This window comes from Trachypithecus francoisi, unplaced genomic scaffold (assembly GCF_009764315.1).
Source record: "Trachypithecus francoisi isolate TF-2019V2 unplaced genomic scaffold, Tfra_2.0 Lachesis_group17, whole genome shotgun sequence".
Classification (NCBI taxonomy): Eukaryota; Metazoa; Chordata; class Mammalia; order Primates; family Cercopithecidae; genus Trachypithecus; species Trachypithecus francoisi.
Genome location: NW_022681462.1, coordinates 20722564 through 20747228, shown reverse-complemented (window position 1 = coordinate 20747228; position 24665 = coordinate 20722564). Strand labels below are relative to the sequence as shown.

At 43.8% G+C, this 24665-nt stretch overlaps 2 protein-coding genes across 5 annotated transcripts; both read left to right on the top strand.

Moving 5' to 3' along the window:
* Positions 1 to 2685: 2685 nt before the first annotated feature.
* On the top strand, positions 2686 to 9101 carry FAM136A (family with sequence similarity 136 member A). Its single transcript, XM_033175005.1, has 3 exons — positions 2686 to 2845; positions 3790 to 3930; positions 7606 to 9101. The coding sequence occupies exons 1-3, from the start codon at positions 2759 to 2761 to the stop codon at positions 7792 to 7794; spliced, it is 417 nt and encodes a 138-aa protein (XP_033030896.1). The 5' UTR covers positions 2686 to 2758; the 3' UTR covers positions 7795 to 9101.
* Positions 9102 to 11006: 1905 nt separating this feature from the next.
* SNRPG (small nuclear ribonucleoprotein polypeptide G) lies at positions 11007 to 24252 on the top strand. Of its 4 annotated transcripts, none has more exons than XM_033175002.1 (5): positions 11012 to 11160; positions 11263 to 11819; positions 15709 to 15731; positions 16584 to 16708; positions 23941 to 24252. In XM_033175002.1, the coding sequence occupies exons 3-5, from the start codon at positions 15713 to 15715 to the stop codon at positions 23989 to 23991; spliced, it is 195 nt and encodes a 64-aa protein (XP_033030893.1). In that variant the 5' UTR covers positions 11012 to 11160; positions 11263 to 11819; positions 15709 to 15712; the 3' UTR covers positions 23992 to 24252. The 4 variants fall into 4 exon arrangements, with proteins under 4 accessions (XP_033030892.1, XP_033030893.1, XP_033030891.1 ...); XM_033175000.1 differs by lacking the exon at positions 11263 to 11819 and adding an exon at positions 13049 to 13196 and having other exon boundaries at positions 11055 to 11160; XM_033175001.1 differs by lacking the exon at positions 11263 to 11819 and having other exon boundaries at positions 11007 to 11160.
* Positions 24253 to 24665: the final 413 nt, after the last annotated feature.

Below are 24665 nucleotides of genomic sequence, written 5' to 3'. Positions count from 1 at the left end.
TGTGCAATCTCTGGCAAGTGGTTTCAACTCCCTAGGCCTCAATTTTCTGCCCTGAGTGAGAGAAAAGAGGAGAGTAAAGTATCCACCTCATAGGGTACTTTGTCACGGAAATTAAATGAGATCATCCTGTAGAAGGCACTTAAAACACTGTCTGGCACATTATTTAATAGTTGGCGTCACCCTTTTTCCAGCTGCTGCTGGGAGCCACCTGTAGTCGAGTTTGAAGTGAACAGGCTGTCTCGAGACCCTGAACTGTGATTTATGGGGAGATACTCATACTTGTACTCACTAGAGAGGGCCTGGTGCTGGAAGAACACAGCTTGCTTTCTCTTTTTTTTTTTTTTTTTTGAGACGGAGTCTCACTTTGTTTCCCAGGCTGGAGTGCAGTGGCATGATCTCAGCTCACTGCAACCTCTGCCTCCAGGATTCAAGCGATTCTCCTGTCTCAGCCTCCCAAAGTAGACGGGACTGCAAGTCCCTGCCACCATGCCTGGCTAATTTTTGTGTTTTTAGTAGAGACAGGGTTTCACCATGTTAGCCAGGCTGGTCTCAAACTCCTGACCTCAGGTGATCCACCTGCCTCTGCTCCCCAAAGTTCTGGGATTACAGGCATAGGCCACCACGCCCAGTTAGAGCACAGCTCTCTTCAAAGAAGCTTGGGTTGAGTCAAACGCCCCACTGCCCTCAAACTAGAGTTCTCCTGCCATCTAGTGCCCAATGGCAGAAAATGGTTAAATTCCAATGACGGCCCCATTCCTTTGTTCCACCCCACCCCCATCTTGCACCCCCATGCCTGACATGGCTTTCTCTTCAGCCCCATATGCCAAACAAACACCCACTCATCTCAGTTCAATTCAAAGCCTCAATTCAAGCCTTATCTCCTCTAAGAAAGCTTTCCTGAGGAACCCTGATGGCTCACTCCCTTCTTGCCAGCCTGGGCCACCTCCTCCAGCACACCTCTTCCAACACTGCCCCTTCCCCTTCTCCATGGAGTGTGCATTTCCCTTCTCCACTGACGCTACCCTCTGGACCCGCACCCCTAGCTGACGTATTCGATAAATGAATGCACAAGACAGTACTGTTATGGGTGGGACAGTGAGGCTTTCCGAATAAAACTGCTTCAGGAATTCAGAAATAGTTTCATGTTGCTGGCACATAGTGCTTCATTGATGATCTGCAGCCCCTGCTTTTCTCTGAGGTTCATTTTTTGTTAGAAATAAATGCATAAACATACATCTACCCTCTGATCCAACAATCCCATTTCTAGATATTTACCCAAAAGAAAAGAAAATATGTGTCTACAAAAGCCTTGGTCAAGGACTGCATGGTGGTGCATGCCCATAATCCATTTGATAGGCAGAGGCAGGAGGATAGCTAGAGGCCAGGAGTTTGAGACCAGCCTGGACAACATAGCAAGATCCCGTCTCCAAAAGAAAAAAAAAATGGTCAAGGATGTTCACAGTCACCACTTTATTCATAATAGCTACTAACTGGAAAAGATCCAAACACCCATCAGCAGGGGAATGGATCAACAAATGTAGGCTGGGCCCAGTGGCTCATGCCTGCAATCCTAGCATTTTGGGAGGCTGAGGTGGGTGGATCCCTTGAGCCCAGGAGTTGGAGACCTGCTTGGCTAATATGGTGAAACCCCGTGTCTACAAAAAAATACAAAAATTAGCCAGGCATGGTGGTGCATGCCTGTAATCCCAGTTACTCAGGAGGTTGAGACATGAGAATCACTTGAACCAGGGAGGTGGAAGCTGCAATGAGCCGAGTCCGCATTACTGCACTCCAGCCTGGATGACAGAATGAGACCCTGTCTCAAAAAACAACAACAACGAATGTGATATGTCCATTCAATAAAATACTACTTAGCAGCAAAAAATAACCAACAACACAGTTCAATATCAAAAGCATTATGCTAAGCAATTTTTAGCAATATGCTATAAAAAAAAAAAAGCCAGACAGAAAAGGAGTACTTATTGAATAATAACATACATATGATATTCTAGAAAGAGAAAATGTAATCTACAGTGACAGAAGCAGACCAGTGAGGGCAGGGGTGGGGAGATGGGGAAGAAAGGACGGAGATTGGGACAAGACAGAGTTTGGGTTTTTGTTGTTGTTATTTAGAGACAGAGTCTCACTGTCGCCCAGGCTGGAGTGCAATGGTGTGATTTCGGCTCACTGCAACCTCTCCCTCTCGATTCAAGCAGTTCTCCCGCCTCAGTCTCCCAAGTAGCTGGGACTACAGGCATGTGCCACCACACCCGGCTAATTTTTGTGTTTTTAGTAGAGACGGGGTTTCGCCATTTTGGCCAGGCTGGTCTCAAACTCCTGTGCTCAGGTGATCCACCTGCCTCAGCCTCCCAAAGTGCTGGGATTACAATCCAGTCGTAAGCCACCGCGCCCGGCCGACAGGGTTTGTTAAAACTCATCAAGCAGCACGCCTAAGATCTGGCATTTATCCATATGTAAATTACATTAAATTATTTTAAAGAATGTAAAGGTAGGGATCAAGGGAGAGGAGGAGGAAAGGCAGGCAGCAACCGCAGGGCAGGTGTCCCGGTGACTGGTTCCCAGGCGGGAGGACGACGGTGGGCTCACAGACACCAGCATGCAGTGGCTCCGTTCGGCCGCCAGGTGGGGGGCGTGGGCCCGGGAAGGGCGGGCGGCGGAGGGCGGTGAGGGGGCGGGCCCGTACGCCGATTCTATATGGGCGCCGGCGCGGAGCGCCGCGGGACAGCGCAGGGTAGCCATGGCGGAGCTGCAGCAGCTGCGGGTGCAGGAGGCGGTGGACTCCATGGTGAAGAGTCTGGAAAGAGAGAACATCCGGAAGATGCAGGTAGCGAGGCTGGGGCCGAACCGGGAACCTCTTCTCAGCGGGTGGGTTCCGGGCCCTTCTCTCAGCCACCACGCGACGCCTGGCACAGTAGCCCACGTCCCCGCAGACCGGGTGTGGGCGGCCCTGGGGTCGCCGCGGCGGCCTCGGACAGGACTTAGGAAGCTTTGGAGGATCGGATGAAATCCGTGTACCCTCGCCATGAGCGAGGCTGTTTTCCGCCCCGTCCAGCCCGGGGCAGGAGCGTCCCCAGCGGCAGGTGGGAAGCCCCTGGTGGCAGGCGCTTGTCCCACCACCTTCCCCTCTTACGCGGCCCCTTCCACGAGTGAGCTGCCCGAGGCCCAGCAGAGGCGCTGCCAAGGTGAAAGACCAGAAAGGCGAGGGCTTCCGGCCTCCCCGATAGCCGGGTCATACCCTCTTCTCTTGCGCCCAACCCCGCTTCACACAGCGCGGGTTTCTACACTGTTCTCTGAGCCCCGCAATGCCTGTGTGTGTGTCAGTCCTGCTTCTCTCACGGAGTATGCGTTTCCCAGATATTGCCCCTTGAGTCATTGATTAGAAGGTTGGCTGCTCTCTGGTGGAATTTGTATTACTAGGTTGCTGACCTCTGAACCCCGTGGAAGAAGCACCTAGTTTTCAGAATTTGGCTTCGTCAGACCACCCTACCCTCACCCACTCGGGCATACCTCTGGTCACCCAACCATCGGTGCAACAGGTGCCGATGAGCTAGCAGCAAGGAGACCATGAAACACTACACTAGACATTGAGGATAATTTTCCCCAGTGGTGGTTTTAAGGTCCCGGTATCTATCCTCAGGGAAGGCGAAAGCAGAAGGTAGAGAAGGAGGTGCAAATATACACATGGCCTTCTAACTCCTGTAGTGCTCCATAGTCATCTGTGTCCCTAGAGGCTTTCCTACCTAATCTCTCTCTGCCCTTTCTCCCCAGGGTCTCATGTTCCGATGCAGCGCCAGCTGTTGTGAGGACAGCCAGGCCTCCATGAAGCAGGTGCACCAGTGCATCGAGCGCTGCCATGTGCCTTTGGCTCAAGCCCAGGCTTTGGTCACCAGTGAGCTGGAGAAGTTCCAGGTGAGAAATATCCTAGACAGAGCACTCTAGTCTTTGATACAGACTTTTACAGGAGATGACAAGCATTTGTTCAAAACTCTTGGCTTTAGTGTCTTGGTTCTGTTAACAGTTGTGATAGTCATGGCCAACCAGTTTTCACAGGATTTGAAATTTTGCAAAAAGTCTTGGCAGTCGAGTGCCTTAAGTTGAACATCATTTCCTATAGAAATGATGTAGGCCAAATGCAGTGGCTCATGCCTGTAATTCCAGCCCTTTGGAAGGCTGAGGCCGGTGGATCATGAGAGCAAGAGATCAAGACCATCCTGGCCAACATGCTGAAACCTCATCTCTACTAAAATACAAAAAATTAGCCAGGCGTGGTGGCACACACCTGTAGTCTCAGATACTAGGGAGGCTGAGGCAGGGGAATCTCTTGAACCTGGGAGGCGGAGTTGCAGTGAGCCAAGATCACACCACTGCACTCTAGCCTGGCAACACAGCGAGACTCTGTCTCAAAAAAAAAAAATGATGTAATGGGGAGTTACCAGGGGAGTTCATGACCCAGAGCCCTTATACAGTTTGTTGGGGAGGAAGCGTTTGTTTGTTCCTTTTGCTATAACCACCAAATATAGTATGTATACTGTATAATATAAAGTTTCCTGGCTGGGCGCATAGCTCACGCCTGTAATCCCAACACTTTGGGAGGCCAAGGCGAGTGGATCTCGAGGTCAGGAGTTCGAGACCATCCTGGCCAACATGGTGAAACCCCGTCTCTACTAAAACTACAGAAATTATCTGGGCATGGTGGTGGGTGCCTGTAATCCCAAGCTACTCGGGAGGCTGAGGCAGGAGAATCGCTTGAAACCAGAAGGCGCAGGTTGCAGTGAGCCAAGATCACGTTCCATTACACTCTAGCCTGGACAACACGAGTGAAACTCTGTCTCAAAAAAAAAATAATAATGGCTGGGCACGGTGGCTCACGCCTGTAATCCCAGCACTTTGGGAGGCTGAGGAGGGCGGATCACGAGGTCAGGAGATACAGACCATCCTGGCTAATACAGTGAAACCCCATCTCTACTAAAAATACAAAAAATTGGCCGGGCGTGGTGGCGGGCACCTGTAGTCCCAGCTACTCGGGAGGCTGAGGCAGGAGAATGGCATGAACCTGGGAGGCAGAGCTTGCAGTGAGCTGAAATTGCACCACTGCACTCCAGCCTAGGCGACAGAGACTCTGTCTCAAAAAATAAAATAAAATAAAAATAAATAAATAAAGTTTCCTAAAACATATTAATTTATTTTTAAAACAGCAGAATCTCTAGAAAGGTAGGATAGCCTCGAAAAGGTAAAGATTAGAATAACACCCTTCCACCATTTTGTGGACTTATACACCCACCCAGGACTGCCCCTACTTGCTATACCCAGAGGGCCGCCCCTCTGTCACTATGGAGCAGTCATTTATGTGAATCATTATTACTGTTGACTCACTGATTTCTGGCTCACAAGCCCCTCTGAGGTTACTAAAAGAGCTCCCTCTTTCCTTCTCTGGAGCAAAGAATATCCACAACTTCATTTTACTCCCATCTTCTAAGTATATTTTTCTGGAACCTGGGGGAAGCAAACCTACTTCCAAGCCAGCCTTTCATAGCCTGAGGTTCCATCCACATGGAAAACTTATACCTAATGTAATACATCTTTACATTTTTCCATTCAAAACTTCAAAGTTACTGCCATTATGAAGGAATAACTTCTTCAAGATCATGGAACCCCAAAGGGTTTGTGTTCTTTTTGACAGCTAATTTTATAGATGGGGTCTTTGAAAATTTGATTCTTGGATTGCTCTATAACTCTCCTTGCATTATCTTTTTTTTTTTTTGAGACGGAGTCTTGCTCTGCCACCCAGGCTGGAGTGCAGTGGCCGGATCTCAGCTCACTGCAAGCTCCGCCTCCCGGGTTTACGCCATTCTCCTGCCTCAGCCTCCCGAGTAGCTGGGACTACAGGCGCCCGCCTCGTCGCCCGGCTAGTTTTTTGTATTTTTAAGTAGAGACAGGGTTTCACCGTATTAGCCAGGATGGTCTCGATCTCCTGACCTCATGATCCGCCCGTCTTGGCCTCCCAAAGTGCTGGGATTACAGGCTTGAGCCACCGCGCCCGGCCTCTCCTTGCATTATCTTTTTAGTCCTCTCCAAGTGGACTTTCACTCTTCACTGGGCCAGAACTGCTCCTGCCACTCACCTCCATGGGGCCGAATCCGGGGGTCATTTCTCAGTCTTCATCTTACTCTGTCTGCATCATTGACACAATGGATCCCTCTCCTTCTTAAAGCACTTTATTCAGTTGGTCACCAGGATGTCTCACTCGTCTTGTTTTCTGCCTCCTTCCTTAGCCTCCCTTTCTTGCCCTCCTTTGCTATCTCTTCCCCACTCCAGCCTCTGAGCATCAGAGTGCCCAGGGCTGTCCTTGTTTCTTTTCTCCTTTCTGACTACTTCTCTAGTCTCCTCTAGCCTCATAGCTGTAAATATCATCTCTATGCTGACAGCTCCTGCATTTATATCTATAGTCCAGACCTCACTCATAAACTCCACATTCACATATCCAACTAATTCCTCAACATCTCCATTTACTTTGTCTCTTGCTTCTCACTGGAATATAAGTTTTGTAAGGGTAAGAATTTTGTTTTACTCACTGCTATATTCCCTAACATTAAAAGAGTACCTGGCACATAGTAGATGCTCAATAAATATTTGTTGAATTGAATGTTTTCCTGTAGAAAGAACAGACTTTAGACCGGGTGTGGTGGCTCACACCTGTAATCCCAGCACTTTGGGAGGCCGAGGCAGGCGGATCACCTGAGGTCAAGCGTTTGAGACCCACCTGACCAACATAAAGAAACCCCCTCTCTACTAAAAATACAAAATTAGCTGGGCATGGTGGCGCATGCCTGTAATCCCACCTACTCAGGAGGCTGAGGCAGGAGAATCACTTGAACCTGGGAGGCGGAGGTTGTGGTGAGCCGAGATCATGCCATTGCACTCCTGCTCAGGCAACAAGAGTGAAACTCTGTTTAAAAAAAAAAAAAAGAAGATGTTTGTAAGTCTTACAATAACCTCTAGGGACCTCTCATTTCCTGGAAGAATGTTCTGTACAATTTATTCTGTCATTCACCTGCTTTCTAGGAATAGTTTGAGCCCTCCTGGTGCCATCTTCTGTTTGAGTCAAGACAGTCTCGGAAAGCCAAACACAGAGGCTCACACCTATAATCCCAACATTTTGGGAGGCCGAGGAGGGAGGATCACTTGAGCCCAGGAGTTCGAAACCAGCCTGGGCAACATAGGGAAATCCCATCTCTACAAAAATAATTTCTAAGAAAATATTAGCCAGGAGTGGCGGCATGTGCCTGTGGTCCTAGCTACTTGAGAGCGGAGGTGGAAAGATAGTGTTAGCCTCGGACGTTGAGTCTGCAGTAAGCCATAATTGTGCCACTGCAGCGCAGCACTCCAGCCTGGGCAACGAAGTGAGACTCTGTCTCAAAAAAAAAAAAAAAAAAAAAAAATTGGCCAATCACACTACCGTGTCCCTTTAATTGACCAAGATAATACATATTAAACCTGTACCACAGGGCCTAACACATAATGAGCACACAGTAAGTAGATGGAGGCCTTACTCAGCTTTTTCTGCCTTCTTCCTTCTTGCCACAGGACCGCCTGGCCCGGTGCACCATGCATTGCAACGACAAAGCCAAAGATTCAATAGATGCTGGGAGTAAAGAGCTTCAGGTGAAGCAGCAGCTGGACAGTTGTGTGACCAAGTGTGTGGATGACCACATGCACCTCATCCCAACTATGACCAAAAAGATGAAGGAGGCTCTCTTATCCATTGGGAAATAAAAGTCTTTGCCAGTGGCCATCGGGGCTAAGGGCAAGAATATATTTTTTATAAGGAATTGGGAACTTTAGTCTTTTAAGCAAGGTTTACAAATGAAGAAATGAAGGATGGCCACAAGTGTAAGGCATATGTCACTTGCCTCTGGACACTGGTTATTTTATGTTTCAGTCCTAAAAAAAATGAAATGGAAAAAAGTGGTGCTAAATCGGGTCAGAGAGATTACAAGAGAGTTTTAGAGCTTATTATTTCCTGTGGCCAGCGCTTGTCCTGGCAATAAGGCTCTCCCCTGTAACAAGCCAGAGCCTTCCAAGGTACCAGACTCTTCTTACTGCACAGGTACTAACAGGCTGGCAGGTTAGAGTTGGTGGAGTCTGAGGAGACATATTTTCTCTTTGTTGCCAACATCCTGTTTACCAGAAGTGTCACCACACCATTTTCCATAAGCTGTGAAACAAAATCAATGAGGTCACTAACTTAGAAGGGAAAGAAAGTTTTCTGGGTCTTTGTTTTGTTGGTTTTGGGTAATTTATACAAGGACATACAAGTTGATCTTAAGATGTGGAATTGGGAGGGAGACTAGTTTGGATAAGAACTTTGAAAGGTTCCTTGTGGATCCCCATTTCTGGTCATCAAGATGTGGATGTATGTTTCTTAAAATTATTACAGGCTGCATCTTTCAGCCTGGAGACCATGCAGAAACATGAGAGGTGATGACACACTAATTATGGGAAGCAGAATTACTGGCTGATGGCCCCTGAGGCTGTGTATAGCAAAATGACAGGACAATCTTGCAGTAACACTTTTCCCTTGAAGAGAAGGGGGTTTTGATTATGATATATACTAGTATCTAGGAATGAACAGTAAAAGAGGAGCAGTTGGCTACTTGATTATAACAGAGTAATGAAGTACTGGATTTGGAAAAACCTGGTTTTATTAGAACAGATGGAATGAAAGCCTAAACCTAGCATTGCCTACTTAGCCCCCTGAATTAACAGAGCCCAATTGAGACAAACCCCTGACAACAGGAATTCAAGGGAGAAAAAGTAAGCAACTTGGGCTAGGATGAGCTGACTCCCTTAGAGCAAAGGAGAGGCAGCCCCCATTACCAAATACCATTTTTGCCTGGGACTTGTGCAGCTGGCAGTGTTCCTGCCCTGGCATGGCAACTTATTGTTTTGATAGCAACTTCGTTGTATTTTCACCAACTTATTACTTGAAATTATAGCCTGTTCGTTTGCTGTTTCTAGGCTGTGACATATTTTCTTAGTGGTTTGGTTTTAAAAATAAATAAGGTTTAATTTTCTCCCCACTATTGTGTTTTCTTTCCTTATATCTGGGCAGTGAATATATAACTTTCTCAGGATGCTTCTCCTTTTAAAAGGTTAAATGAGTTTAAAATGTCCAGAAGAGTAGAAATTAGTTGTTATGGTTCAGATTCAGAACTGGTTCATTGTAAATGGGAAAAACTTTGAGAGGAGACTAGGACATTGTGACTTGAAGTTCATTAATGTAGAAAAGAAACTATGAGGCTAAAAAGAGAAATTCATTATCTGTGTCAGTCTCTAGCTTCAACTAAACACTAATAGCAAGTGGTAGTAAAGGTACAAAGCTATGACCCTGCTAGAAAAAAAAAAGAATGTATAGGATTTTGAGTACTAAGAGAGTGCTAAATATGTGATGAGTTTAAGTCTTTACTATCATTGGTATTTAAATAGAGCCATTCCAGAATATCAGGAATTAACTGACTTTTTGAGAACCATCCCCTATTTAAAATGAACATGGCGTTCTATTTTGGTTTAGTCTTCTATAATCCGTGCATTCTCCTATTTTGGGGTAACATAACTGGGAACAAGTCCGAGGCCACTTTTTACACATCTTGACATGAAAAAGGAATACCTTGTATTAGAGAATGTTTGTGTGCTGCACTTCACGTTTTATATACGGGGCAATGGCACATCAGTGAGTTCTGGAGGTAGTGTTTGAAAAATTGCAGAACTGCCAGGCATGCTGGCTCATGCCTGTAATCTCAGCACTCTGGGAGCTGGAGGCAGGCGGATCTCTTAAGGCCAGGAATTCGAGAACAGCCTGGGCAACAAAGCAAGACGTCGTCTCTACAAAAAAAAAAAAATTAGCTGGGTACAGTGGCTTGCACCTGTAGTCTAAATAACTCAGGAGGCTGAGGCGGGAGGATTGATTGAGGCCAGGGGTTTGAGGTTGCAGTGAGCCATGATCACACCATGCACCCCAGCCTGGGTGACAGAGCAAGACCTCATCTCAAAACAAAAAAAATTTTTTGCAAGACCCGTCAGTCGGAAATAGATTGAAATTCTTGGAGACAGGCCCAGTCACCTTACTCTCCAATGGTGCAGAGGCTGCTAATTTGCATGTTACCGGAACCCTACTTGGTCTGACAGTATGCTGTAGGATACTTGCCAAAGAAATATAGAGGCCTGGCTGGGCGCGGGTGTCTCACGCCTGTAATCCTGGCACTTTGGGAGGCCGAGGCGGGCGGATCACGAGGTCAGGAGATCCAGACCATCCTTGCTAACACAGTAAAACCCCATTTTTACTAAAAATACAAAAAATTAGCCGGGTGTGGCGGCGTGTGCCTGTAGTCCCAGCTACTCAGGAGGCTGAGGCAGGAGAATGGCGTGGAACTCAGGAGGCGGAGCTTGCAGTGAGCCGAGACCGAGCCACTGCACTCCAGCCCGGGGGACAGAGACTGTCTCAAAAAAAACAAAAAAAAAGAAAAGAAATATAGATGCCCATTCCTCCAGGGATCATTATTTGGTATATTGGTATATATGAAGAAAACAAGCGATACGATCCACAGACATGCGGGATTTGCCGGGTTTGCCCAGAAGTTAGAGAGGGGACTGTTATCTTAATATTTCAATTTTATTTTTTAAATAGAGGAGGGGGTCTCGCTATGTTGCCCAAGCTGGTCTCGAACTCCTGGGCTCAAGTGATCCAAAGTTCTGGGATTTACGGTGCCCGGTTTTTTTTTTTTTTTTTTTTGGCTGTTCCATAGACAAGAACACGGATACCCTATCATCAGAATACCGGTTATCTCAATTTTGCACAAGGAAAACCGAATTTAGAAAGGTGCCTAGAGGGCCCACCCCTCTGTCCTGGCCAATCGCTGACGACGCAACCGGAAGCTCAGCGATGACCGAGGCGCTCAGATATCGCGAGGTGAAGTGTTAAAAACTGCCAACAATCGATTGGCTAACTAGGTCGATGACGCCAAACGCAAGACGCCGGGCCTACCGCGGGAGCCTGAGGGAAGCCGTGCATTCAGTTCCAAGGCGTCTGTGAGCCAGCGGAGTATACGCCATGAGCAAAGCTCACCCTCCCGAGTTGAAAAAGTAAGTATGTGTGAGAGCCAAACCGAAGTGGTCGCTTCTTTGCGTCCCCCGAGTCCCTTGGCTTGAGCCGCTTCACCTTATTTCTTCTTCCGGTCCGGCCAGGCTCCGGCGCATGAGACGTGAAGCCCGCGCAGAGCTCGCGCGTCGGCGTGGTTACCGCCGGCAGCCACCGCACCTCCTTCTGGCCGACTAGTCTCTCTGTCCCGCGCTCCGGCCCCTGGTCACCCGGCGCTGTCCCTCGTTCCTTGAAGATCTCCAATGCCATCTTTTGTTGAACATCTCTAATAGCATCATGTTCTAGATAGACGGTTAGAGGAGAAAATTCTCTAAAGGAACTAAGGAGGGGATGGAAGGGAAGGGTTTTTAAAACTACGTGAGGCATTGGAATCCAAAGCCACTTTAGCCTTAGAGAATGTGTTTGTAGGTATTTCTTTGAGCTTTAGTTAGAAACTTCATTCTTTTTTCTTGCCTATTTTTACATTAAGCTTGAACGTCATGTGTTATCTTGCTCTGATACTGAAACTATGTAAGAACATTCGTTTCTTTTTTATTTTTTTAGAACATTAATTTTTTTCTAATCAGAGAAGGCTAATTTTTTGAAGTTTTTTTTACACACCCAGTAAAGACAAACAACTTTAAGGAGGAGAGCCTTAATTTAGGTAGGACTCAACGTAAAACTTTAAACTCCTCAAATACTTTTTGACTGGACTTAACAGCTTATGTGTTTCCTCAGTACGTTTCTGTTTTGCTTGTACTCCCTGATGCTGGAATTCTCCATGTGTTAATTGGATTGCACAAAGGATGCAAAATTTTTACAGGAATCAATTTTTTCTGGTGTAGCATGTGGTTGGCTTTGTGTATAGTTCATTTATTACCAGGCCCATGGAAGTCAGACATAAGGAAAAGTTCCTACTTAATAATTTTGTGGCCAGGGGCGGTGACTCACGCCTGTAATCCCAGCACTTTGGGAGGCCAAGGTGGGTGGATCACCTGAGGTCAGGAGTTCGAAACCAGCCTGGCCAACATGGTGAAACCCCGTCTCTACTAAAAATACAAAAAATTAGCCAGGAATAGTGGCATGCGCCTGTAGTCTCAGCTACTCGGGAGGCTGAGGCAGGAAAATCGCTTGAACCCAAGAAGTGGAGGTTGCAGTGAGTCAAGATCTCGCCATTGCCCTCCAGCCTAGGCAACAAGAGCGAAACTGTTTCAAATAATAATAATAGTTTTGCATTTAAAGGTACATTTGTATCAAAGCCATCTTTAGTATGAAAACTACTTTCATGTATATTTTAGTTAGGTCTGTTAAGGAATTAATTATTAAAACATAGCCCAGGCCGGGCGCGGTGGCTCAAGCCGGTAATCCCAGCACTTTGGGAGGCCGAGAAGGGCGGATCACAAGGTCAGGAGATCAAGACCATCCTGGCTAACACGGTGAAACCCCGTCTCTACTAAAAAATACAAAAAAAAACTAGCCGGGCGAGGTGGCGGGCGCCTGTAGTCCCAGCTACTCGGGAGGCTGAGGCAGGAGAATGGCGTAAACCCGGGAGGCGGAGCTTGCAGTGAGCTGAGAACCGGCCACTGCACTCCAGCCTGGGCGACAGAGCCAGACTCCGTCTCAAAAAAAAAAAAAAAAAAAACATAGCCCAACGTTAGAAAAATAGAAGTTAGAAATTATTGTGAAAATTATTATTTTTATCTGAAAGTCATTTTATTGGTGAGTTGGTGATGTAAGTATCATCAGGGACTGGTGAAATGGTGACTTTTTTTTTTTAAACAAAAGGACCATTCTCTACTTGTAATCTAAGATTTTATTTGTGATTCATAACATAGTTTTTGAAAATTTCAGAGAAGGAAGCTAGTTTTAATACCTTTCTCTTCTCATCCATAGGTTTCATGAATTGTGAAATCCCGTGAGATCTGCCGCCAAAATGACTTTCAAATTTTTTCTTCCTTTGCTTTCTCAAAGATAGCATCTTCTTTTACACCATTATGCCCTCCTTCTGGCTTAGCATAACTCAGGGGTTCTTAAAAGGGGGGTAAGGACTCTGGTGTTACCGGCTTCTAGTGAGTAGACACCAGGGGGCTGCTAAACATCCTACCGTTATTCGACTGCCCCCAACAATACAAAATTACCTGGTCCCAAATGTCATTATTGCAGAAGTTGAGATACACTGGCTTAACTGAATTCTTCCTTCCACTTCTTAAAATTCGCTGCCACAGTGGTCTTGCCAGTGACATCTTTAATATTTTATCACAGTATGCAAAATTGAATCTATACTTAAGCCAGCATTCAAACACCAAACCTTACAGCTGCTAATACTCACGTGTTCCCCTCTCCAGTCAAACTGAACTATTTGTGTTTGCTCTCACTTGCTGTGTGACTTCGAAAAATTGATTTAGCTTTTCCAAGCCTAGTTCTCCATCTGTAAAAATGGTAGAAATGACAGACCATAATTGCATTCAAAGTCGTTGTAAAGATTGTATAAGATCTTGTGTTATATTTGATATGTTTTATGTATCTTATTAAAATAGTTTTGTTCATCATACTTCATAAATATGTGTATATATATTTTATATATATATATATATTTGTTTTTTTTTTTTTTGAGATAGAGTTTCGCTCTTATTTCCCAGACTGGAGTGCAATGGCGCAATCTCGGCTTACCGCAACCCTTGCCTCCCAGGTTCAAGCAATTCTCCTGCCTCAGCTTCCCGAGTAGCTGGGATTACAGGCATGCACCACCACACCCGGCTAATTTTTGTTTTTTTGTTTTTTTGTTTTTTTTTTTTAGTAGAGACGGGATTTCTCCATGTTCGTCAGGCTGGTCTTGAACTCCCGACCTCAGGTGATCCACCTGTTCCAGCCTCCCAAAGTGCTGGGATTACAGGCGTGAGCCACTGCACGTGGCCCATAAATTTATTTTTACTTGTAAATGTATCTACTCCCTCCTTCAGTCATGCTCCTTGTTTTATATTGACATTCTCCCATGATAATCCTATACATTAAAATTGACTAAGTGCCCCACTTCATGGCCCATATACTAAACTTTTTTTTTTCCATTTTTTTATATTTTAAAATTTGAATGAAATTTCATGTTTTCTGGCCTATAAATGGAAGAGGTTAAAAACTGGTTTGACTGCATGGCTTAGTATTCTCGTATTCCACTAAAATAGAATTTTCTTTTAATTCATATTGTTTGAAGTTTCTTTTTTTTTTTTTTTTTTTTTTTGAGACGGAGTCTCACTCAGTCGCCCAGGCTGCTGGAGTGCAGTGGCGCGATCTCGGCTCACTGCAGGCTCCGCCTCCCGGGTTCATGCCATTCTCCTGCCTCAGCCTCCCAAGTAGCTGGGACTACAAGCGCTCGCCGCCATGCCCGGCTAATTTTTTTGCATTTTTAGTAGAGATGGGGTTTCACCGTGTTAGCCAGGATGGTCTCGATCTCCTGACCTCGTGATCCACCCGTCTCGGCCTCCCAAAGTGCTGGGATTACAGGCTTGAGCCACCGCGCCCGGCCTGAAGTTTCAAATGTGCATTTATTATACTAAAGTATACTTAAATGTTGAAGACTACCCTGAACATTTATGCTTGATGCTTTAATATTAAATGAACACTGTTTATCTCAAATATAAAATACTTGTTGAATTGGATATGATTTGATTACTGTTTGCTGTCTTTACAACTTAGTTTTGGAAATAACCAAATGTAGGCAAGTCTTTGTTTTTCTGTTATGACTATAAAATCCAATCATTGAAAATTAGGTCAGTGAGACCAGATGTGGTAGCTCATGCCTGTGTAATCCCAGCAGCACTTTGGGAGGCTGAGGGGGAGCATTTTTTTGAGGCCAGGAATTCAAGACCAGGTTGGGAACATAGTGAGACTCCATCTCTTTAAAAAAAAAAAAAAAACTTCGGTCAATGAAACAACATAGTATTGAACAATAAGAATGTTTTCGTAATTCACATTAGTATACTTAATGTAGATTAATATAGTTTAAATATATTTCATTTTTATTGTCTTTCCTCTTCCCAAGTTACTTTGCGTCGTAGAATGTCTAATTTAGGTAACCCTTTATGCCCCCTCTCTTTTTTTTTTTTTTTTTTAACCTGAGACAAGGTTTCACTCTATTGCCCAAGCTGGAGTGCAGTGGCGCATTCATGGCTCACTGCAGCCTCAACTTCTCAGGCTCCAGTGATTCTCCGACCTCAGCCTCCCAAGTAGCTGGTACCATAGGCACGTGCCACCACCCCCAGCTAATTTTTGTATTTTTGATGGAGATGGGGTTTCACCATGTTGCCCAGGATGGTCTCAACTCCTGAGCTCAAGCAGCCCACCCACCTCAGCCTCCTAAAGTGCTGGGATTACAGGCATGAGCTACCTCGCCCTACTCCCTCACTCTTTACAGCAATATAGTATTTTTACTATTTTAAATTTCATTATTCCCATTGTATAAATTTTAGCAAATTACCGTAACTATACCTATTTATGTACTTGTTTATGCTTAAATTTTTTTAATTGGTTATATAATCTTTACCCTTTTCCTTTTTCAGATTTATGGACAAGAAGTTATCATGTAAGTTTGTTGTTGTTTTGGAGTTTTTTTTAATCATTCAATTGCTTTTTACGTGTGTCTTAGCAATATGTTTGGAGCAACTTTATAAAAATTTAAAGCACACAGGACCTCTAATTCACATCCATTAATTAAACAGAATACTTAATCCTAACTTGACAATTTTATTTACTTAATTTCTGATATTAAATGAATTTAACAGCACTTCAGACTTTATCTTATATAAGCCTTTCTTCACTCTGGCAAAATTAACAGGATTTATCAACCTTTTTTCTTTAAACAAGCTACAAAGGACTTAGACAAGGAACAATTATTTTGTTTCTTGGGAATATGTAGGAATAACAGATTTGTTCAATTTATCTAAACATCTGACCCACACAGTACTTGAAATATATGTAGGGGAAAAAAACCGTGAGTGTTAGACGTAAGCAGCCTTCAGCTTGAGTCTCACTTCTACCATACAGTAGCTGTATAACCATGAACCCAGTTACTTAAAAGCTTGGGCATGGTGGCTTACACCTGTAATCCCAGCACTTTGAGAAGCCAAAGCAGAAGGATCCCTTGAGCTCAGGAGTTGGAGACCAGCCTGGGCAACATAGGGAGCCCCCATCTTTATAAAAATTTTAAAAAGCTCTAAAGTTTAGTTCTGTCCTATAAAGATAATACTACTTTTTAGGATTCTTATAAATTAAAATGTGGAAGTAAATACAAAAATGTTTAACCCAGTTCTTGGCATACAGTAAGGATAGTGGGTCAAACATCTCAAATACTTGTGTTTTATCCCACCTGATTTCTAGTGAATGCTTGGTAGCTAATGGACAGTTTATCTAAAACATCTTTTTCCCTTTTTAATAGTGAAATTAAATGGTGGCAGACATGTTCAAGGAATATTGCGGGGATTTGATCCCTTTATGAACCTTGTGATAGATGAATGTGTGGAGATGGCGACTAGTGGGCAACAGAACAATATTGGAATGGTGGTAAGTTAAAGATACAAGATTTCTCTTGGATATTTCATTTTTCTTTTGGAATGTGTATTAACTTTCCTAGTTAGTAACCCCCAGAAATGGCAAATAACAGGCAAGATTAGACTTTCCATCTCGTTTTTAGTTGAACATATGGCAGTTACTCAGAGTGGTAATATCTTGGTTACCTGTAGGTAGTATCTCAACTATACAGAACCTAAGGTCTTAGGGCTTGAAATAGCTGTTGGAAATCCTTTTTGAGCTTTATTCTACAATAGAGGCTCATAGTTGGTCCTTCATTAGAGCAGGAGTTCTGAAACCTTAACGTGTATATGAATCCTCAGGGAATCTTGTTAAAATGAAGATTCTACTTCAGTAGGTGTGGGGCAGAACTTAATTAAGGTTTTGCATTTCTGCTAATGCCTAATGCAGATCTGCCAGTTCACAGATAACACTTTCTGATTTTACTTGTATACATAATTAACCTGCGTTTTCTGGTTTAACATACCCAAAATTTTAAGGTAGCCAAGGTAAACGTTACAAGGGATAATCACAGTGACAGTTATTCACATGAGAGAAAAAGCAGGAAAAAATTAAAAAGCACATACTGAGCCCTCATAGCATTAAACATTCCTATATTCATTGGGCTGTAGTTTTAGTGATTACTGAAGAAGAGTTTTGATACCCCCACTTTGAGTCCTTCTTTGTCTAACACGGGACAACATACCTAATAAAGTGGTAAACCCAGTTATTGAAAAAGGTGAGCCAAAAAGGACAACTTACTTTTAGCAAATTATTAAGCATAAAGACCTCCAAGGAGTGTTAAGAGTTGCTAATTATTAACCTTGATTTATTAACCTTGATTTTTAAGTTTGAGCAGTACAGTTGAAGATAGACCTATTTTGACATCTCTGCCTGTTTAATTTTTTTACATACCTTTTTTTTTTTTGAGACGGAGTCTCGCTCTGTCGCCCAGGCTGGAGTGCAGTGGCCGGATCTCAGCTCACTGCAAGCTCCGCCTCCCAGGTTTATGCCATTCTCCTGCCTCAGCCTCCCAAGTAGCTGGGACTACAGGCGCCCGCCAGCTCGCCTGGCTAGGTTTTTTTTTGTATTTTTTAGTAGAGACGGGGTTTCGCCATGTTAGCCAGGATGGTCTCGATCTCCTGACCTCGTGATCCGCCCGTCTCGGTCTCCCAAAGTGCTGGGATTACAGGCTTGAGCCACCGCGCCCGGCCTACATACCATTCTTTCCAAGGTTTGTGTTATTACTTATTTCAGATACTTTTTTCAGATACTTATTTCAGATACTTTTTTTGGATACTTATTTCAGATACTTTTTCATTACTGTATTTTGAAAAGCAAATCAATAGTCATGACTGAAAAAACAGTTTAGAGTCTCCAGATACCACAGTGTACCCCCAAGTTCCTTGTAAATTGACTTGTCTTTCAGGTATATTCGCTTGTGAGCTTCTGTTGAATAAGGTTGCCAGCATCATTAGTAGACAAGTCCTTGTAAAAACACTTTCTAGATACCCCAAGATTTTCCTCTAAGCCCTTATTTTGACAAATAAATTTTCATTCTAATAGAAGGTGGATTCGGTTTTTAGTTCCTTGCAACAAATTTGCTGAAAAGGATTCAGGAAGGAATCCTAATTGTCAATTCTGCTTTGAGAAGATTAGAGAATTATATAACACACTGCTCATTGGAATTTTATCGGAGAAGGAATAGAGCATCCCTCTGTCAATTTTCCCCAAAAACTTTATGGACTTAATTTTCTTTGCACAGAAATTAGTTGAAAGCACTGCCATCCCAAGTCATTTAAGTAATGATTACCTACCTAGTGTGTTGGGCAGCCTCCTGTTCCATCTTTGAGGTTTATGTGACACACACACCCCCAACCCCCAAAGAAAAAAAAAGTTTTCATCAACAGACAATGATTCTTGCTGCTGAGTCTTCACTTTGAAAAAGAAATAATAATACATCAGTCTTCTTTAATAAAAAAAATTGTAAAAGGCAAAAACAGGCCGGGCACGGTGGCTCAAGCCTGTAATCCGAGCACTTTTGGGAGGCCGAGACGGGCGGATCATGAGGTCAGGAGATCGAGACCATCCTGGCTAACACAGTGAAACCCCGTCTCTACTAAAAAATACAAAAAACTAGCCGGGCGTGGTGGCGGGCGCCTGTAGTCCCAGCTACTCAGGAGGCTGAGGAAGGAGAATGGCGTAAACCCGGGAGGCGGAGCTTGCAGTGAGCTGAGAACCGGCCACTGCACTCCAGCCTGGGCGACAGAGCGAGACTCCGTCTCAAAAAATAAAATAAAATAAAAGGCAAGAACAGAGATTAACTTTTTGACTTTTCTAAAGTTGGACGAAGGGAAACACATAGGTTAAGATTTTGTTCGTTTTGGCTGGGCGCGGTGGCTCAAGCCTGTAATCCCAGCACTTTGGGAGGCCAAGACGGGCGGATCACGAGGTCAGGAGATCGAGACCATCCTGGCTAACACGGGAAACCCCCATCTCTACTAAAAAATACAAAAAAAAACCTAGCTAGGCGAGCTGGCGGGCGCCTGTAGTCCCAGCTACTTGGGAGGCTGAGGCAGGAGAATGGCGTAAACCCAGGAGGCGGAGCTTTCAGTGAGCTAGACCCAGCCACTGCACTCCAGCCTGGGCAGCAGAGCGAGACTCCGTCTCAAAAAAAAAAAAAGATTTTGTTCGTTTTGTTAGAAGTTGTTTGACAAAGGACAGTTGGTTTCAATATTACCTTGTTCAAGTCAGTGATCCATTGAGGCCATTGAAATTACTTAATACTGTTTTATTGCAGTTATGTGTGTATTGGCTGGGCACAGTGGCTCACATCTGTAATCCCAGCAGTTTGAGAGGCTGAAGCAGGAGGATCACTTGAGCCCAGGAGTTCAAGATCAACTTGGGCAACACAGTGAGACCTCATCTCTACAAAAAATTTAGAAAATTAGCTGGGCATGGTGGTGTGCACCTGTAGTCCCAGCTACTCAGGAGGCTGAGGCAGGAAGATCACCTGAACCCAGGAAGTCGAAGCTGCAGTGAGCTGAGATCACACCACTGCACTCCAGTATGTGTGACAAAGCGAGATCCTGTCTCAAAAATAAAAAGGATATGTGTGTGTTTTCAGGAGTTTGTTTTTAACCTGTCAGCTGGATCATTACCTAATGATAAATCTCAACTATTTTCTGAGACATCCCCAGAGTTGTCAGTGGCATCGCCTCTATCTTACATTTTATTATATTACATAATTCAGGCACTCTTGCTAGAGTTGTGCTTCTGTAGCATCATTGAAGCACAACAAAAGGAGCAGTATGTAATTCTGGACCTGATGGTTCAAGTTTGATTTGGAGAATTAGGCCTCAAACACAGTGGCAAAGAGGAAGAGCACTACAGTAGGCCTCCTTTATCGTAGGTACCAGAAACCACAGATAGTAGTGAACCCTTTGCACAAATTTGTGTGGGTGTGTGTGACAGAGTCTCACTCTGTTACCTAGGCTGGAGTGCAAAGGTGTGGTCTCAGCTCACTGCAACTCCGCCTCCTGGGTTCAAGCGATTGTCCTGCTTCAGCTTCCCAAGTAGCTGGGACTATAGGCACACACCACCACACCCAGCTAATTTTTGTATTTTTAGTAGAGACAGGGTTTCAGTATGTTGGCCAGGCTAGTCTCAAACTCCTGACCGCGTGATCCACCTGCCTTGGCCTCCCAAAGTGCTGGGATTACAGGCATGAGCCACCACACCTGGCCAGCATGAATTTCTTTTTACTGCTTCACAATCTCACAGATAGAAGATTCGTCCTTACCATAAATCTTAGCAGTCTCAACAAATGATTCTTTTTCTTATTAAGTCAAGAACTTATACCTTTTCACTTAAAGGAAGCACTTTACAGCTTCTCTTTGGCATATCTATATTGCCAGCATCACTGCTCTTATACTTTCAGGCTATTATTAAGTGAAATAAGGGTTACTTGAACACAGGTAATCCTTTGATAGCACAACAATCAGAAAACTGAGATAACTGATTAATGGGCAGCATGGAGATGCTAGACAAAGGATAATCCACGTCCAGGGACAGTATCATCACACTGCTCAGAACAGCATGCAATGTAAAACTTATGGATTGTCTGTTTCTGGGATTATACATTTAATATTTTTGGACCACAGATAAGATGGGACAAAGTTCACCATCTAACCTTATTTTCTAAATAATATCTGACAAGACAAGTGTGTAAATTTAGCAGGGAGGTAAGCAGGAAGACTAACTTTTCTTGCTTTGGTCAGTGAGATGTGATGTTCAACATCTGTTGCCCCAAAAAAAAAAAAAAAATAGGGAATTTAAAAGTCTGATAACTGGCCAGGTGCAGTGGCTCACACCTGTAATCCAGCACTTTGGGAGGCCAAGGCAGGAGGATAACTTGAGACTAGGAGTTTGAGATCAGCCTGGGCAACATGGTGAGACCCTGTCTCTACAGAAAATTTAAAAATTAGCCCAGCTTGATGGCTCATGCCTCTGGTCCCAGCTACTTGAGAGGCTGAAGTGGGAGGATCAGTTGAGCCCAGGAGGTCAAGGCTGCAGTTAGCTGTGATAGAACCACTGCATTCCAGCTTGGGTTGACAGAGCAAGACCCTGTCTCAAAATAATAATAATAATAATTAAAATAAAATTCTGATAACTAGGTAAGCATGTTTCTACTCCTAGCTTATTCTGGGCACAGTGATGTGCGCCTGTAGTCCCAGCTACTCAAGAGGCTGAGGCAGGAGAACCACTTGAGCCTAGAAATTTGAGGATGCGGTATGCAGTGATTGTGCCTGTGAATAGCCACTGCACTGCAATCTGGTCAGCATAGCTAGTCCCAGTCTCAAAAGAATGGAGGGGAGCTATATTCTTACTGGTTTTTGTTGTTGGCTTGAGACAGGGTCTCACTCTGTCACTGAAGCCAGAGTGCAGTAGCATGGAGCTTGGTTTACTGTGGTCTCAACCTCCCTGGGCTAAGTTGATCCTCCCACCTCAGCCTCCCGAGTAACTGGAACAGAGGTGTGCACCACCACCCTCAAATAATTTTTGTATTTTTTGTAGAGACAGGGTTTTACCTTGTTGCCCAGGCTGGTGTCAAACTCCTGGGCTCAAGCTATCTGCCCACCTGGGCCTCCCCAAGTGCTGGGATTACAGGCGTGAGCCACCTAGCCATTCTCTTTTAAATCTGCTCTTTACTACCTTATCATACTTATTGCTGATAATTGGCTGCCAGGTTCCAAGACACTTTTCCTACCAATTGTGTTCCCTTCTATTCTGTCAGGTGCAGTATTCACATGTGAGTTCTTTGATTCATATTTACCAGGTACTTGAGCCCTCTGTGTGCTTGCTACTATTTTAGGCACTAGGGTTTTGCACCAAAGCCCCTGGCCTCATAAAATTTACATTTGCATGGAGAACACAATAAATCACAGTGTATGTGTAAATAAAACAAGCATGATATGGGGAGAAAAGAACAAGTTACAACTACTTTTACTCTAGGTGCCTATAAGCATAGCTCCAGTTTGAATCTTTTTAGAATGCCTTCATTTCTAATAAACACCTCAAAATTATTACATTACCTATCCTTTTCCTCCTGTACCCCTCCATTCACCTATCCAATTCTACTTGACTGATGGGTGATCTATCGATTATTATGACCTATGGTCTATTAGGGACTTCTTGTTTTTAGTCCCCTAGCCTTCCAGTTTCACTTATTTTTCTACCCCTCTTGAATTCATTTACCAGCTGATTCATCTATACTCTGATGTTTGTTTTTGTTTTGTTTTTTTGACAAAAGACAGTTTTGCTTTTGTTGCCCAGGCTGGAGTGCAGCGGTGCTATCTTGGCTCACCACAACCTCCACCTCCTGGGTTCAAGTGATCCTCCTGCCTCAGCCTCCTGAGTAGCTGGGATTACAGGCATGTGCTACCACACCCAGCTAATTTTGTATTTTTAGTAGAGATGGGGTTTCTCCATGTTGGTCAGGCTAGTCTTGAACTCCTGACCTCAGGTGATCCACCCGCCTTGGCCTCCCAAAGTGCTGGGATTACAGGCGTGAGACACTGCACCCCCTGATAAGTATTCTTACCTTCATTTATGGCTTATCTACTAGGTCAAGCACTATTCTCCTAGGGCCCTTTTTTAATAACCTCTCTGCCTCTAGGTTCTGTCCTTTTCAAACTTTGGTGTATTTATATATCTTGTTGCCAGGACACTTATGAATGTCATTCCCCCAAATGTGAAACTCTCACTGGCTCATTGTTAGTTTCTGATGTCCTCCAAACACTAAGATTGGCATTTGAAGCTTTCCAAGATTGAGTGCCAACTATCTTTGTTTCCTGATTCTCTTCATGAACTTTTTACTGCATTCAAATTAGATTACTTCTTTATCCTCTTATACTTTGTCTTCATCTCAGTTCTGTCTAGAATTTCCTAAAATCTCCTTTTCAAAATTCTACCCAATTTCCAAGACCCAGGTAAAATGTCATTTTCATAAAGCATGCCTTTCACAATTTCCCATCCTGGTTTGTTCCCTAAATGATCTTATACCTCCAAACCGTACCTAACATACTCTACTGTACATATTTTACTCATTAATTTTTGGATCCCATAGAGTCAGGGATGGGCATTTAGAGTCCTGCATTTTAAAAGAAGAAATTAGGGCCAGGTGTGATAGCTTACACCTGTAATCCCAGCACTTTGTGAGACTGGGTGAGCAGATCACTTGAGGTCAGGAGTTTGAGACCAGCCTGGCCAACATGGTGAAACCCTGTCTCTACTAAAAATATAAAAATTAGCTGGGTGTGGTGGAGGGGCTCCTGTAATCCTAGCTACTTGGGAGGCTAAGGCAGGAGAATCGCTTGAACCTGGGTGACAGAGGCTGCAGTGAACCAAGATTGCGCCACTACACTCTAGCCTGGGCAACAGAGTGGGACTCTGACTCAAAAAAAAAGAAAGAAAGAAAGGTGAAATTAGTCGTTGGAGACTTGGCATTAGAATCTCACAAAGCTAATTGTTAGCCTTAAATCTAGAAGATGTCGGTCTTACAAAGGGCTTAGAGTTGTTTGGTGACCCTGTGGCTTGAACAAAGCTTTACAAAACACACTGACATGTAGTATTGAAAAACCATTAATGATTTGGTGAAAATTCTTAAATCATCATAGTTACGTTGTTACATGAGTTCTTTTCAAATTTATTTTTCTCTTTCTTAGGTAATACGAGGAAATAGTATCATCATGTTAGAAGCCTTGGAACGAGTATAAATAATGGCTGTTCAGCAGAGAAACCCATGTCCTCTCTCCATAGGGCCTGTTTTACTATGATGTAAAAATTAGGTCATATACATTTTCATATTAGACTTTTTGTTAAATAAACTTTTGTAATAGTCAAAAATGCCTTCTCAAATGTTCTGAATATAGGATATTAGCTCTCATTCCAATTTTTTCTAACATGAATTTTCCTGGTTGACAATGATTTCAAAGGGTTTTATGCATTAAAGTGGAAGAATCTTATTAAATGTGAAACATGGCAAGGATTCCTTTTGTCCATCTTTCAACCCTAAACAGATAAAGAAGTTGCAAACATGAATGAGTTTCTTCTAAAACACTAATTTTCAAAACTTAAGAGTAGTAACTTTGATCTAGTCTGACTTTCCCAAGTACATCTACATTCCAAATATAGTACAACAGAAGAAAAGACAGGAAGTAATGATGTAGTTTATTTTGAACATAATCATTAAGTGGGGGAAAATTTTAATACAAGAGTAGAAAGAGGATTCCAGAGAAAAACATTCCAGTGTATCGTGGTTCTTTGTGAGTAGAGAAGGGTAGCGAGGATGCTGTCCACAATGTATTCATCTAGTTAATGAACTGCATGGCCCACAAGCTCAAAGAAGAGATACATTACAGATAGTTGTATTATAAACCTAATCTCAAGA